This window comes from Pipistrellus hanaki (assembly GCF_964339955.1).
Source record: "Pipistrellus hanaki genome assembly, chromosome: 19".
Taxonomy (NCBI): Eukaryota; Metazoa; Chordata; class Mammalia; order Chiroptera; family Vespertilionidae; genus Pipistrellus; species Pipistrellus hanaki.
The window spans coordinates 16919584-16935230 of NC_140521.1; the positions used below are offsets into that span (position 1 = coordinate 16919584).

The 15647-nt window shown below is 54.3% G+C and overlaps 2 protein-coding genes across 2 annotated transcripts in view; one reads left to right on the forward strand and one right to left on the reverse strand.

Moving 5' to 3' along the window:
* Window positions 1-4499, forward strand: part of JAM3 (junctional adhesion molecule 3) — a 29038-nt gene extending 24539 nt beyond the window's left edge. Inside the window, exons 7-9 of the mRNA XM_084868370.1 lie at window positions 783-909; window positions 998-1052; window positions 1336-4499. Coding sequence (XP_084724496.1) covers window positions 783-909; window positions 998-1052; window positions 1336-1371 — 218 coding nt within the window. The 3' untranslated portion in view covers window positions 1372-4499. The remainder of the gene's footprint in view (window positions 1-782; window positions 910-997; window positions 1053-1335) is intronic.
* A 279-nt stretch (window positions 4500-4778) lies between these two features.
* The window catches only part of NCAPD3 (non-SMC condensin II complex subunit D3), a 37545-nt gene continuing 26676 nt past the window's right edge, over window positions 4779-15647 (reverse strand). Inside the window, exons 24-35 of the mRNA XM_084868250.1 lie at window positions 15063-15142; window positions 12040-12177; window positions 11696-11829; window positions 11303-11502; window positions 9876-9986; window positions 8819-8998; window positions 8124-8290; window positions 7800-7942; window positions 6841-6918; window positions 5366-5440; window positions 5011-5068; window positions 4779-4920 (exon numbers count right to left, since the gene is read on the reverse strand). Coding sequence (XP_084724376.1) covers window positions 4812-4920; window positions 5011-5068; window positions 5366-5440; window positions 6841-6918; window positions 7800-7942; window positions 8124-8290; window positions 8819-8998; window positions 9876-9986; window positions 11303-11502; window positions 11696-11829; window positions 12040-12177; window positions 15063-15142 — 1473 coding nt within the window. The 3' untranslated portion in view covers window positions 4779-4811. The remainder of the gene's footprint in view (window positions 4921-5010; window positions 5069-5365; window positions 5441-6840; window positions 6919-7799; window positions 7943-8123; window positions 8291-8818; window positions 8999-9875; window positions 9987-11302; window positions 11503-11695; window positions 11830-12039; window positions 12178-15062; window positions 15143-15647) is intronic.

Here is a 15647-nt window from a genome sequence, read left to right on the forward strand (position 1 = left end):
GTCTCCGGGAGGGCGGGAGGGTCCCTGTGAAAGAGCGTTCCGGGCTCCCCTCGCCTGTCAGGTTTGGGAAGCTCCGCTCTCGGAAGGAGGAAGATCCCTGGCTGTGTTCCAGACCCGGCGAATCTCTAGGGATCGGGCTTGGGACCTGAGATCTTAAAATCGAAATCTCCAGTTAAGTGTACACCACACTGAGACCCACTGCCTGGGGAGGGAGAGCTTTTCGCCTCCCTTTGCTGCCGTGTCCCCTTCGTGCAAGCACACACAGCGGGAAGTCCTCAGTGGCTCTGCCCACCGTCCAGCAACGAGAAAGGGGGTCCAGGCTTCCGTGAAGGGGCTCGTGGGTACCAGCCAGGCATCCAGAGAGCAGCCATCCTCTCACCCAGACTTCTACTGCCAGAAACTAGCTCTTTTCCCCCGACGACCCACTGCACAGGAGCCCCGAGAATGAGGCGTCTCCTTCCGAAGATGCCAGGCTCCTGGTTCTGTGTACAGGTGTCCCTCTCCCTGAGTGCTCACACTCAGGATTTAGCCAGAGGGGCGTCCAGGCTTCTGGGCACGCCAGGACCGTTTCCTACAGTCCCAGGTGCAGCAGCACTGGCCGTGGGGCTTCGGCCTCCCATGTGAGGGCGGGCATGTACCCCGAGTGCTCTAGGAGAGCCTGCGTGGTCTCACCCGTCTCTGGCTTGGGGCGGCCTGGCGCGGGAGGAGGCACAGCCGGGTCAGGTGCTTGGTGAGACCAGAGAGTGTGGGTCCTCTCCCCCCTCCCCCTCCCTCCCATCCAGACGACCTGAACGTGGGCGGAATCATCGGGGGCGTCCTGGTGGTCCTGGCAGTGCTGGCCCTCACCACGGTGGGCATCTGCTGTGCGTACCGACGCGGCTACTTCATCCACAAGCAGGACGAGGAGAGGTGAGCCTGCCGCTTGTGGACGGGACCACACACAAGCGGGCATTCACGTGACACCTGGCCCTCGCTCAACCGCCCTCTTCTGTTTCAGTTTCAAGAATCCAGGGAGGCCCGACGGAGTTAACTACATCAGGACAGATGAGGAGGTACGGGGCGAGGGGACAGGTCGCCGGGGAAACCCAGGACTCGAGGGGTCCCCAGCAGGGAAAGGGACATTCCTCCTCGGAAGTCACGTGCACGCTAACGGCCTTTATAGCTGCGGGCGCTTGCTCCTTGTGAGCATGCTCAGGCTGATCCTGAGCTTCCCCCACCCTGGGAAATGGTGATTGGACACGACCACCGTTCCCTTTTCCCTCTGCCCAGCAGGCCCGGGTTTGTATTGAATGCACAGGAGGGTGGCCATCTTCTAACCCTGTGCTGGCCTTGCAGGGCGACTTCAGACACAAGTCGTCGTTTGTGATCTGAAACCTGACATGCGGCCCAGAGCACACGCAATACCTCCACCAGGAACGTCCCCAGAGCAGCCGGAGGGCAGGGCACCCGACAGAGCTAGACACGCGTGCAAAAAGCTTTTTGTTTTGGCCAAAGTTGACCGCTACTCCTTTCCTACTTCTTAACAAGCCGCATGAATAAAAGGATTCTCCTCAAGATGGGCTCAGGCATCACAAGGAAAAGAACGGAGCGAGCTTCTCACCGAGGCTGGCTCCCAGCTCAGACCGCCGGGTCCCCGGCCTGGGAAGCCAGTTCATTTGCCACTTGCTGTTGGTCAGCCAGGGTGAGCGCCCTGCGAGGGGGGATGTGGGGGGACGAGGGAGCGGGGTGTGGCAGCGGGAATCTGGCAGGATGCCCTGCAGCTGCGGTTTGAATCGGTGCATCCAGAAAAAGAGGCTTTTTTGACCATGACCTCGCCTCGGTGGCCCCGACTGTCTGCACCAGCCTCAGTGTTTGTCCTGTCCATCTTGGGAATCCTCTTGGATCAGCACTTACAGAAACAACCAAAATCATCAGAAAGGCGAGCTGCTCGCGGGGAGGGGCCTGCTTCCCCATAGGAACCCTGCTCGTCGCTGGAGGGTCTCTAACGGACACCTCCCGCCCAGCCACGTGCGACATGGTACTAAAACGTCCTGCTTTTCTATGGGTGTTTGTTTTATAGAATTTTACATTCTAAATTTTTTGCTAAACATGTATTTTGGTTATTGAAAAGAAAATTTCTATTTAAACTGTACAGACGTTGTCATACAATGTTGAATAACCTATTTTTTTAAAAGAAAAAGTTCAGCTCGCAGTTAGGCCGTTCCAAGCTACTCGTGTCAAATGGAAAATGTCAACAGGAAGAGCATCTTCACCCGCGGCGTCCTCACGGTGGCTTGCGGGGCCATTCCCTCCACCAGTGCGTTAGCGTTTTTGAGAAGGGATGCCATCGACGCACCAGACCACGTGGCTCAGGGAACCTTGAGAATTCCAGTTGAGTTAACGTCCAAGTGACAACCTCTCCAGAGAAACACAGGAGCTCTTGGGTCGGCCGTGAACTGCCTCTCCCTTAGATCCCTCCCGCCGCTGGGTTCCTGAGCCACAGCCCCTTCTGGTTGTGGATGGCTCCCGAAACGGAAGCTACTGCGATTTGGTTTTTAAATGTAGTATTTAACTTATTTGTGTGGTTCATAACACTGTGCAGGCCAAAGGCAGTTCTGCATCAAGTCTGCCAGCTTTAGTTTTAAAGAAGACGGCTTCCACTCGCCCTCTTTGCCAGAAGAAAGCGCCGATGCCGTGGGCCGTGTCCGCCTCGCAGCGGAGATGGGGCGGAGCCTGGTGGTGAGCAAAACGCCGGCCTGAATCCGAGGCCGAGTCCTGGTTCTGATCTTCGGGTTTTCCCGCACCCCGGCCCTGCCTGCGCCGTGGGGACGCGAGGGGACACCCCTTTCTTCTGCGGAAGCCCGTCTTGCGGGGTGCGCTGTGGTTAGCTCGTGAATTGGTTCAATGCCAAGTTCCTCAGAGAGACGCCTGGCTCCCTGTGTGCTTCGAGGGTAGTTGTCACGTAGGACAGTCATCTTGGGATTACACTTCAACTGTCTTAACTTTTTATACTCTGAGGGGCTTTTAATTGGAAACTGTGTTGACTTTTTATGTGAAATACTTGGCCGTGGGGTGGTTGGCAGGAGCAGTCGGCGGCTTTTCATACCTGCTCACTGGTACCTCTCTCCTGCATTTGTACTGAAGGCGTAGGACGAGGACTATCCCTTCACCGTCACCTCTTGGGAGGAAGGGAGAGTGGCCCCATTTTTCTGACTCTTAAGGCTCAATACTCTGGGGCCTTGATCTTGGATGTCACGGTGATAAGGCAGCCTTACTGCCTCTCTTCTTATGCCCAAAACCTACCCTGGGCCTTGTGAACTGGGTCTGACGTGAAGCGTGGGGTCTGGGAAGTAGTTGCTAAAAATGTAGACGGATAAGAAACATTCATGTTTTTCACATGTGAGTGTGACCGAGGCACGAGGCCTGTCCGCGGCCGGGCCTTCAGCATGGCTGTGCGTAGGTGTGCAGACTTGTACTAACACCCCCTAAATCGGTATGTGTTAAACCTCATTTATAAAAGCTTTAAAAAAAAAAAATCACCTCTGCCTCGTTCCTTCTTATTTATTTCTTATTTCCTCTCACGTTGGGTTTGAGCATTTCCAGGTGAGCACACTCAGCCCGCCACCACGTGTCCACGGACTGGACAGGACTGGCTCCCTCAGGAGCAGCCGTGACTGCCATGTGTCGCAGTTCACACTCGGGAGAGCTGTGGGTAGGTCACAGGATATACTACTACCCCTCACACCCAGCTACCATGCCATTAACACATTGTGGACCAGGAGTTTCATTGCTAGCTTTACCCAATGGCCAGATACGTTTCTATTGAACGGGTACAAAAAACGTTTTACCTAAATGTTCAAGGCACGCTTTAAAATTAAAACACCCATTGCGTTTTGAAGTCCTGTATTATATGTTCTGACAAGCTAATATCTTTTTAAAGAATTCTCGTGATTGGCCACAAACCTTAGAACAGAAAACACGAGAATTCTCGTGATCCGCCCGCGAGGTGTTAAAACACTGTCACGGTGCCCCCGTGCGCGCATCTGTGGTCTGGGAGTAGACAGTGACACGGGGCTTCTGGTCACTCCTGGTGAAAACAGACGTGCGTGTTTCAGGGCTACCTGGCGGGGCCGGCAGAAGAGACTGGGCCACTCGCAGGACCGCAGCAGGCTGTCATCAGCTGGCCTAGGTCCCCACACTTAGAGGGATGCCTGTGGTTAGGAGGCGGGCAGCGTCTGTCTGGGGACATAGGCACTGGAATTTAAGGACAAACAGTCATTATTTTAACTTGAAAGATTCTTAAAATACTTAAATATTTTATGTAAATTAAAATAACTACCAATAAAAGCCCTGTTCTTAAAAAAAAAAAAAAAATTCTATTGCAATAGAATACTAGAAGGCTGTATTATCTTTATTATTGTCTTAGAAAGCTATACACTCTTTAAAATGTGCAGTTCATAAATAAGAGTAGAAAAATATTACAATCAGAATCTTGTCACACACACACACACAGGGAACTGTCCACTAGAAAAGGATTCCTATCAGCTCACAGGTTGGGTTTGTACACGAGAAAGCCAATGTGTCGCGCTGTGTTCCTTAGGGACCATCAGAACGGGCTTGATCCTTCCAAACGGAGTAGAGATAAAACGTTACACGGCTGAGACGTTTCTCTATTATTTTACAATTTTTACCACATACTCCTGGAGACACGGAACCAGCTGGAGTCACAGCACGAGTGCTGGGGTACGTAAGGCAGGCGCCCCCGGGGGCGCCTGTCCCCGTGCCGAAACGTCTCCCCAGCCCCGCTTCCCGCCGGCCCTGCAGGCACTGTCCTAGTTGGCTGCCTTCAGGGGGGTCTTTCGGAGGGACCTCTTGCTGGGGACGGGGTTGACTTTATTTCTCGCCGGAGACTTCACATTCCACTGTGGAGGCTGCGGAGGCCTGAGGAGGGAAAGAGACACTCACTCTGGAACTAAGAGGGGAAAAAAACTCTGACAAAACGACTATGGAAGGGACTCCCGCTCAACTTACGGCTTATCAGGCGATGATAAACATAAAGTATTTCCTTGATTCTGGGCTTCGATTTTCTCTGAAAGGGAGTCAAACACAAGCAATTAGACTCCCCAGGACTCCAGATGGCTTAAGGTAGGGGTGTCGAACTCAATCAGAGAAGGGGCCAAAATCTAAAATCCAGCCTAAATCGCGGGCCGAATGGTTTACTGAACAGTCATAAACTGACAATGTCATAAACTGACAGCAGAGTGCAGTGATGACAGCGCGGTGCGGGCCACATTGCAAGGCCTGGCGGGCTGGATTTGGCCCGCGGGCCTTGTGTTTGACACATGTGGCTTAAGGCATCAGATGGGGGTGGGGGTGGGGCACTTGCCTCTGGCGGGAAAGGGGGTCCGGGGTGTGCCGATGTAGCTGACTCCCGCTTCAAACGTGACGTCGCCGATGGTCTCTGGGTGGAGGGAAATCAGCAGGGTTATAGCGAATGAAGTCACCGAGCAAGGTCAGTAATGGGGTCAGTAATGGCCACTGAGGGCCAGCAGCCCGCAGGCCTAGGTTACCTGACCTTTCTGAGGGACCTGACAGCGTGGTCCGACTCTTCCTCCACCACTGCCTTCCTCAGGCTGCTGTGCTGGTGCCTGAGCACCCGCCGCTCACTGTCTCCGGCTTCCCCCCCACCCGATGCCCCTATGCCAGGTACCCCCAGCTCCACATCGGGCCTGCCTCCCCCTCCTGCACCTCCCAGAACTCCCCAAGTTGCTTCACCCACTCCCTCCCTCCACTCAACTGCTTCTATGTGCTCATCCAATCAGCTCTGTCCACACCGCGTCTAATCGAGTCCCATCCCTCCTACCTTCCTGGTCCACACGCTCTCCTCCCTCATCTCACCCTTGACCTATTACGGGGTTCCCCCTACGGCCTCCCCTTCTGATTCACCCTCATGGGGCAGGACAGCAGAATGGGAACAGAGACTGAATCAGAACCTGGGTCTGAATTCTGGCTGTGTACCCCAAGTGTCTTTACCTCTAAAACAGGATACAAAGGTCAGGATTAAGTGCGGTCATTTATGTTTAAGTCCTCAACACAGTACTTGTGCTACAGATGTGTTAGCAACTACTGTATCAGCTGTTATCCTCGCAGGGAGGGTAAGCACATGCCACGTGCGAGCCCCGTGCCAGGCAGAGCAGGGCTTGCCCAGGACTCAGAGGACCGCCCAGGACTGGGGTGCAGGTGGTGGGAGACCCAGTGGGGGCATGCGGAGACACCTGCAAACTGCACTATAGATTTTGTCAAGAGGATTTCTTGACACAGAAATAAGGTTTTTATGGGTTTTGAGGCAAGAAGAAGCTATAAAACACTGCACTTCTAACTCGTTTCCCCTTTGAAGTAAAAGGAAAGCATAGGACATTAAAAAAACACACCACAGAAGTGGGCACAGGCTCTCGCCCAGCTGGCAGGGACCCTTCGAGCCGCCGCTGACTCGAGTGGGCCTGGGACAGAGCAGGGCTGGCTGAGCACATGGAGCCGCGTGGGGGTGGGCAGGAGGGCGGTGTGGGCTCTAGAACCAGGAAGCCAGGGAGGGTGCTGCCCAGAGAAGCTGCGTGAGGGGCCTGCGCCGGAGGACGCCTCCCGGCTGTGGACAGCGGAACCGCGTTCTCACATCACAGCCCCTGGACAAGCCCTGCGAGTGCAGCTGAGGCTCAGTCCAGTTGTTGTGAATGACGACTACCTGTGCTAATTATTCCAGAACATTCCGTCAGACACACGCAATGGCCAGGGAGAGAACCTCGCACAGGGAGCCTCCACAGGCGGGCCGCAGGCGGGGAGCCAGCTCGCTCCCCCAGTACTTACTCTCAGGGGTGCTGATGGCGCGTCTGGCCACGGGGTCAATGGCTCCACTGGACTCCTGCTCCAGGCTGTACGAAGAGCCTAGGATACAACGAGAAAGGCCGCTCTGTTCAAAGCCCAAAGCCATGTCCCAGAGCAAAGCAACTAACTGAGAAACAGCATCTGTAAGAAACGTGGTAAGGCTGATGCCCCATATAGTGTCCTGATGAAGAGGTCATTCAGAAAGGTACACAAAGACAGCAGGAGGGACAATGCCCATTCCCACTGGGACCAAAGGAATGAGAATGAGAACCACAGCCATTTTAGGCTAGATCAGTGGTCGGCAATGTGGCTCTTCCACAAAATACCAAGTGTGGGCGTGCAATTGAAACTTCGTGGCCCATATGCAGAAGTCAGTTTTCGGCTCTCAAAAGAAATTTCAATTGTTGTGCTGTTGCTATTTGGCTCAGTTGGCTATTGAGTCTGCTGACCACTGGGCTAGAAAATGGACAATTAGAAAACCAGTGATTCCAGTAGCCAAACGGCGGGAGTGTAATGTGGAGGGAAGGACGGAAGATGGTGTGACGCTGTCGGGAGTTTTGGATAGGGCTCTGAGAGCTGTCCTGTACCAGGCTGTCTGCTAGGAGGATACTGTGACGTCATTCCCAACATTGAAAAGCACCGCCATGTCCCAATTCAGGGCAGTGATCAATAGGTTGTGTGCCGCCCCATGACACAGCGCTGCGCGGTGACCGGGAGAAACGTCCTGAAAGGCTGAGGGACAGAACGCGCACGATATTTTACAATAATGCCAAGCACACGTGTGCAAAGAGCAGAAAGGCTGCAAGAATAAACACCTCGCTCCTATGTTCCCTATTTCACCATCTTTTCCAAACCCTTTAGCACAAGCATGCACTGTTTTGTGACTTGTAATCCTAAGCCTGTGATCTCACCGATTGAGACAAAACTGCCCGGAGACTCACCGCAGCGGGTGTGCGCTCCGTCCAGGCTTTCCGAGTTCAAGGTGAACGGCAACATCCCGATGCTCCGGTTCCCGCGCCGGCTGTTGGACTCCACGGCCTTCTTGACGGAGTTGAGGATGGCAATGGTACTGAGGGACAAGGACCTGCGGGGGAGAGCACGCCGTGCGGGGCGGGAAGCCAGGCTGAGCACGCTGCAGGCAACACCCGTTTATTCACACCCACGTCTCATTGGAACGGGCAGCGCAGAGTGAGTACCAGCAAACACAACGCGACGCTCGGCCCGCACACGCCTGGCGGGAGCGGCTGACGGACGCTGGCTCGTACCTGGCCTTGGGCGCGGGCCTCTTGGACTGCCCCGCTTCCGCTGCCAGAGGCCCCGGCGGTGCCTGGCCGGCGCTGGACCCGGGCTTTGAGGGCTGGCTCCCGCCACGGGGCAGAGTGACATTTTCTTGGCGGTCAGGAGCTGGCATTATTTCTAAACTTGGAGCGACCTGTCAGAGAAGAAAAAAAGGAATCGTTTCATGCTCTGAGCGCGTCCGTAAGGCATCTATTTTAAAGCATGCCAGCCCAGGGCAAGCGGAACGGCACTGTTAGCAGACTATCACAGAGAGAAGGAGAACGTCGGTTTGTCCTCATCGCTTTTAAGGCAGCAGATCCGCTGGACTCTCGGGGAGGTGGGCAGAGGCTCCCCCAGAAGCACCCCGAGTTGCAGGAGGTTTTCAGAGGCGCTGCTGGGAGGGCAGCAAACAAGCACGCAGCCAACGAGATCTAGGTGTCGAGGCGTCACCCTGATCACCAGCCGGACAGCCTGCTGCCAAGCCTGCTTGCTGGGCACTCACACATTTCCCCAAACTATTATGGAAAGGACTTGCCAGGCTGGTTGGAGTGACCCAGCTCCCTGCCCGCCATGAACCACGCACAACGGGCCACATGCAGGCCCGAAGCCGGGCTCGGACCTGCCCCTGCTGCACGCACAGTAGACAGATGGCGGGGGGTCAGCCTCCGTGCTGCTCACCCACCTGCACGGCCTGGGCCCCGTCGGCGCCTTCCGCCCGGTGTGCGTCTGCCTGTCTCGCCAGCTCCTGCTCCTGGGCCAGCTGCTCCTGGTACTTCTTCATGTCGTACTCGAGTTCTGCCGCCAGCTGCTTGTCCACGGCAAAGAAGTCGTTGATTTCGTCTCGGTAGTCCTGCATCACCTCCTGAAACAGATGCAGGGGCACGTCAGTGCTCTCCGAATGAGGACGGAAGCTCCCGACACGACTTGAGGAACCGGAAGAGGAAGACAGTTTGCTGAGAGAGGACTGCTCCTATCACAGCAGCCAACAAGCCAATGAACACGGCGGTGCTTCCCAGGAAAGAGGTAACGGTGCTGGACACCAGCAGTGAGCCTGCTGGGCGGGAGCGTCAGAGCTCAGGTCTCCTAGGAGCTGAGTGTCCCTCTGCCCGTTACCAGGTAACGGCCCAGGTTCCTGACGGCAGAAAGGACATGGACCCCCTGCCAAGGTCTTAGCCTACAGCACAGCTTTAACGGGGCTCCCCTTTCTCCTCCTGAAGGCTGGCTTGGGGAGAGTGACGTGTGTGGGTGATCTGGCTGGGCTCTGGGCCACCACCAGTTCCAGGGAGCTCGTATTGTCTCTGAGGCAGGCCCCTTGGAGTTCACGCAGGGGTGAGGTGGGGAGGGGAGACAATGCATTGTCCCCACTCAGGCCTCTGGAGCCGGGGACTCCGGTCTGAAGGGGGCTCTCTGTCCACTCCAGCTGCCTCAAGAGGAAGCGGCCGTGGCTCTAAGTCAAATATCAATAGTACAACGATAGACATTTCTTTGGAGAGCCACATTTTTTACACTTCAACTTCTTCTAACGCCACTTCTTCAACATAGACTCGCCCAGGCCGTGGTATTTTGTGGAAGAGCCACACTCAAGGGGCCAAAGAGCCGCAGGTGGCTCGAGAGCCACAGTTTGCCGACCACAGACTTAGGGCACGTCCGGTCCTAGTCATTCGGCCAGCAGCCCCAGCGGCACCGCCGCCCGAGCACTGAGCCGGGGCGGGATGCCCGCCACGGGCACGGCGTCTTACCCTGAGGTAGTTCATGAGCTCCCGCAGGGCCGGGACCTTGTTCTTCTCCAGCACCGTCTTCAGGGAGATGATGATGGGGATGATGTTCTCTATGAAGTTCCGCTTCTGCACCTGCGAGGACACAGAGGCGAGGCTCAGGGACGCAGGACGCGCTGCAGGGCGGCTGCTCCTTGACCTTGGTCTTTGCCTGGCAGACCTGGCAGATGGCTGGGCCTACCTTTGATTCTTATTATGGTCCTGCGGACTGTGTAGGCCAGGGGTCTTCAAACTACGGCCCGCGGGCCACATGCAGCCCCCAGGGGAGTCTGATCCTGCCCGCCAGGTTTTTTGGGCAGTGAGCGCAGCCGAGGTGTTACAGTAGGAATTAGTAGTTCATATAGTCCGGCCCTCCAGCTCTCTGAGGGACCGTGATCTGGCCCCCACTTTAAAAAGTTTGAAGACCCCTGGTGTAGGCTTTGCGAGCATTACCTCAAGCCCAGGAGAGCTGGCAAAGTAGGGCACAAATAAACGTATTCTTATTTTCTAAACCAGAAAAGGGAACTAGAAATATGTTGAATAACCGGAACTAGAAATATGTTGAATAACTCCACATGACCCCCCACCGCCGACCCCGGCTCCACATTCAGTGCTCCGTTCAGCACCTCCCTTGGGAAGGGACGGAGGGCGTGGTGGCGGCTCCAAGACACAGGTTTTATTCGTGTCGGTGAGAGGACAGCGGTCCAGCATGGCTGGCCATGAAGGCAGCCAGCCCCATATCGCCCTCTCTCTGTGTGACTTGGTGTATATTTAGAAAAGTGTTATACACTTGGGTAGTCCGTGACTTGGACTTGACCCAGCCTCATATTCTTCACTGTGTATGATCGGGAAGGGCAGAGGCTCACGTAAACGCAGAACCGGGAGCAACGTGCGAGAGGTGGAGCTGGGAACTAAAATGACACCGGAAGAGCAATCAGGCTATTTCTGTGGGCTCAGGAGTCTTCGGGGCTCAGGTGGGAAACGGGAGCAGCGATCCAGGCAAGGAATCGGAGCCTGGGGCCTGGTGACAACGTGACAACCAGCCGCGCCTAACGCGACTCACACCCCACTGTGGCCAAAGGAAACCGGGCCTGGCATGCAGACGGGGGCCGGGGCAGCGCCGGGCCCTTCCCCACAACGGGAGAGCAGGAAAAGAGTGACGAGGAGGAGGAAGAGGGACGGCAGCTGGGTTAGATAGGAAGTCTGAGACGCCGGGGGCACATCCAGGCAGGCAAGTGGAAAGGGTTCCCGCTCACGAGAGACGTGGGCGCATGATCACCATCTGGGAGCATCAGGGTCTCTGCTGAGAATGGCAGAGGGGAGGGGAAAGGGGGGAGGGAACAGACAGGACTCGCCAGACCACCCACACGGACTGAATTATGGGAAGGGGGGACTAAATCTCAGGCCCTCACCTGCGAGATGAGCTTCTTCTGGGCTTCCTGCATGACCACGTTGGCCAGCGCCACGTCGTCTTCCTCCATAAGCAGGTCCTTGTCCGGCTTTGATCTCATCGCCAAGAGCTTGATCTCCTTGGAGCTGAGGACCTCAAAGGCGTCTGAGAGCAGCTCGCTGGCTTCCGCGTCCAGGGGCAGGACGCCATCCGCGAAGCACGCTGGGAGAGAGCACAGAGACCGGCTCCTGAGAGGGCACACCGGCCGCCAGGGGGCTCGTGGGCACAGGGGGCGCCCGGGACCGAAGGCGTCTTCCGGGAGGGCCAGGGCCCCTCTGGCTCCAGACCTGCTGGGCCCCTCCCAACACGACATTCCATTTTTAAACAGACATTTTATCCCACACAGCACGCCTACCCAGAATGTCCAGGCAGATTTTGGACGTGATATGGAACCGCTGTTCATCGGTGAAGTGCTCTAGGAGAAACTTGTAGATTTTCATTCGCTTCTCCTTGTTGGTCTTTCCCTTCAGTGAAAAAAGCCGCTTCTCTCTAGGGCAAAACAGGACGATGCTACCACACACATCACGTGGGCAGGGATGGCCGGGCCTCGCCAGCATCTCACAGCCACCACCAGCGCGTGCGTGTCACCAGCAGGCTGCATGGACCACTGGCACCAGTGGAGTGACGTGCAGGGCCCGGCCAAGACAAGCCACCGCTGCCCTTTCCCCACCTCCCCCTGCTCCCCCTCCGCTCACTGACCTCTCCGACTGGGAGAACTTGTTGTACTTCTCATGCTTCTCGTAGTTATTAAAGTGGAAAACACACTCAACGAAGTGCTGGAAGAACATGGCGGGATTCCTCTTCAGTAACAGGTGAGCCAGGCAAAACTCCCCAAAGCTGCAAAAGGAGGAGACCCGTCGGCCATCAGCAGATAGCCGAGAGCATTCTGGCAGGAACTCGGCAGAACAGGGGAAGTGAATGACGGGAAGGGGGACTAAAACTTCCCAACGAGCAGCTTCCTTCGCGTCAGACACAAGGTCGGAATTCGCTTCCTTGGTCATCCTGGCCCAACAGCAAGGCCCGCCCAGCCTTTCTCTACCAGGTTTCCTTCCGAAATTCTATGATGGTGTCAGCTGCACTTCAGACAGAGAAAAACAACCCCTACCCCAAGCGGCTGCTGCAAGGCAGAGCCCATGAATACGGTGAGTGCAGACACCTCCTCCGACCTGAAGTCTGTTGCCCACAGTCATGAACAAAAAATAGTTTTAGTGACTGCAACTTTTTTCCAAGAATCGGATTAACTAAACAGCTTCAAGAATGGGATTAACTACAGAGCCACGGCCCTCCGTGTGGGTGGTCTAGCAGGACAAGTACCCTCCACAGGCATCTGAGCTCTGAGCCTCTGCCCACCCTGGGCCCTCCTCCTGTGCCCAGCCCGGAAGAGAGGCATCTAGCACACACACACCCTGCGGCAGTGGGGCGTCGACGTCTCTATGCCGATCGGAAGCGCAGACTCTAATGAACACGGACAGAAGCCAGGCTGTCCAACGTCAGGCTACCTCACAGCCCTGTGTTGTCATGGCAGCAGGTGAGACCAGCCAGGGTGCTGCTTTCTGCCCAGGGGTCAACCTAGCGAGGGCCAGGGCTGGCTCTGATCCACTCACACTGCCCACACCAGCGCTTCCCTTCCCTTTTGGAGTTCAATGCAAATCCCACCCACACAGGAGCCCCACGGGGCTGCCACCTGAGAGTGGCAGGGACAAGGACAAGCCGAACATTTCATTCCTGGTGCAGAATGCATTAGGACTTGCGGGGTGTGCCTTCCCCCGCTGTTTCTCCTTAGGCTGATATTCAAATCCGCTGCAGTCACAGCACACAACCAATTAAAGGTCAGAAGTGGTTCAGAAATCATGAGGTTGAAACCAAGCAATCTCTCCTCACTTCCTTTTCTATCTCAGTGGTTCATTATTTTAGTCCCCCTTTTTTTTTTTTTTTTTTTTTTTTTTCTTTGCCTCAAAATCTCTCTGGCCCCACCTCCTTATACTTCTGCAACATTTACCCAGTTAAATGGAACAATCCACCCAGTGGGCACAGAGAAAAATACATCAGACAATTCTGTAAGCCCCAAATTGTGGGTTTATCACCATATGACCAATTAAGAATGTCATGCAAATTTGCTCATGCCAGAATCTTCAGGAAATCCAGTTAGACCAAAAATAAATTCCATAGGCTCTGCCACTCTGGTCTCTTTGGCAGAGCGGGTTAGCAGAGACATGTAGAAAGAGTAATGTGTCTAATGCAAGCAGACAGGCCTGACCGGTGGCCTAAAAGCGGGGAACAGACTCATTTAAATGACAGCGAAACCGAAAAGCATGGTCCATGTGCTTAAACTGGAGCCACGGTTTAAGCAGACCCAGAATCAGATAAAATGGCAGAATTTAAGGGGGAGAAATGGGGATGTTAGGAGGCACTGGTAACCTTACTATAGTGTCAACATCTATCTGTCCTACTTTCTGTCTGAATCATGCTCTGAGTACCTGCACAAGTTCTGTGTATCTTTTACACACTAATCCATGCTCTCCTCAGCATATGTGTACAGGAGCTGACAAATGTGGGAAACACAGAACTGCAAGTTCAATGACAGATTCCCCGCCAGGCTCACCGCCTGGAGCCTGCCAGGCGCTCCTAAGCACGCCTGCGCCTGGGCCACACATTGAGGAGGGCCTGAGAGCCGGTCTGCGGCAGCAGGCGAAGGTCAGGGGCACTGCCCAGCTCCCCGGTCCCTTTCCCAATTGTGTAAACAGAGAGAAATGACATCAGCTTTTTGCCTGACTCTAGGCCAGCGGTCGCCAACTGGTGGCCCGCAGACCACAGGTGGTCCGTGCAGTCCCAAAGGTTGGTGACTGCTGCTCTAGACAGTGTTAATTGGAACATTAGCCTCTAATAGTTTACGACGTTAAATGTTCCATCTTGGAAAATTCTACATAAAGGAACCGTCAGACATTCCCCCAGGGAATTCAGAGTAAATCAGTGGTAACCATATTTAGAACCAGAGGGACGCGTTATTATAAGCTATTTGTAGTTAATGAATCTATAAACACCTCTTCCCCAAGGGGGGTGTGGAAGAGGTGTTTATTCAATAACCTATTTTCTAACTGAAGATCTGCTTTAAGAAGAATTATTCAGACAACATCACCCAGGTTGGCAAGTTCTGTGAGATCATTTTTTAACCTTTAAAAATAAATCTTTTAACGAAAATTATTGAACGACAGGAATAAGTGGCAGAGCAATTCCCTTCCAATTCTTCAGAAACAGCCATTTCCAAGGAGCCCTGTAATTTGTTTACCGTTTCATACTGTGCCATTGTGTCTTCGCTCCTAGCATTTCTTCTTAAAATGCCTGCACTTCGAAGCAACTGGACTCTTTATCAAGACTCACCTTTTACTGGCCTACAAATTAACCCAGTTAAGTCAACATTAATGGCTACTCTTCTATAGTTTCCTACGACAAAAGCACATCCCCGCTTAGGAAGAGTCAACAGTGTCAGCAAATGTGGCCAATGCGGGGATTATTTAATGGTCAGTCTGAACCAGTTTGTTTTTCTTCATCAACTTGTATGCAAATTAAACTTGGTTAGACAGCCAAGTGTTGAAGAAAATCTGCTCATTGTTTGGCAACTACCAGGAAGTTCACTGAGTCCTAATGAACTCAACCGGAAACCACCTTTAAAGAAAGACGTAAGGAAGACCATCGGAGCTGCCTGCCCGCGAGAGAAATTGTACCTGGCGACGTCCGGGTGTGAGTCTATCAGCGTGCTGACAAACTGGAAGAAGAGAGAGCCCTTCCACTTCACAAATTCTTCCTGTGCAAAGGGAAATGACACGATGAAGAAGAATATTAACACATAAACCTCAAAAGTATTCAATCACAAACCCAACTGTTTACTTCCTTTTGTTTAACCTCACCCCTGTCAGCCACTTAGGTCTGTGTGTGTCCACCAGCAGTCTCGGCACTCAGGTCTGCCTGTGCCACCCACGCTCAGGTGTGCCCGTGCCCAAGTCTCAGCACTGGGAGCATTGCACAGGTGGATTCACATTGAGCCTGCTAAGCTCTTTCCCACACTGAAATGCCCTATCGCCTCTCGGAGTGGCTCGGTGAGACGAGGGACAACTGTAACCCTCCTTTCACAAGCGAAGATGGTATGTCTGTGAACACTGACCTGCTCCAAGGTCAAGAACAACAGAACTGGTAGACCTCCCGGCTACTGAGTGCGCGTTTCTCTACGTGGCGCTTATCGGCAAAACTCAACATTTATGCTGCTTGACAGGATATCCGAACAAACACCCAAAACAAGTATTAGGGAGGAA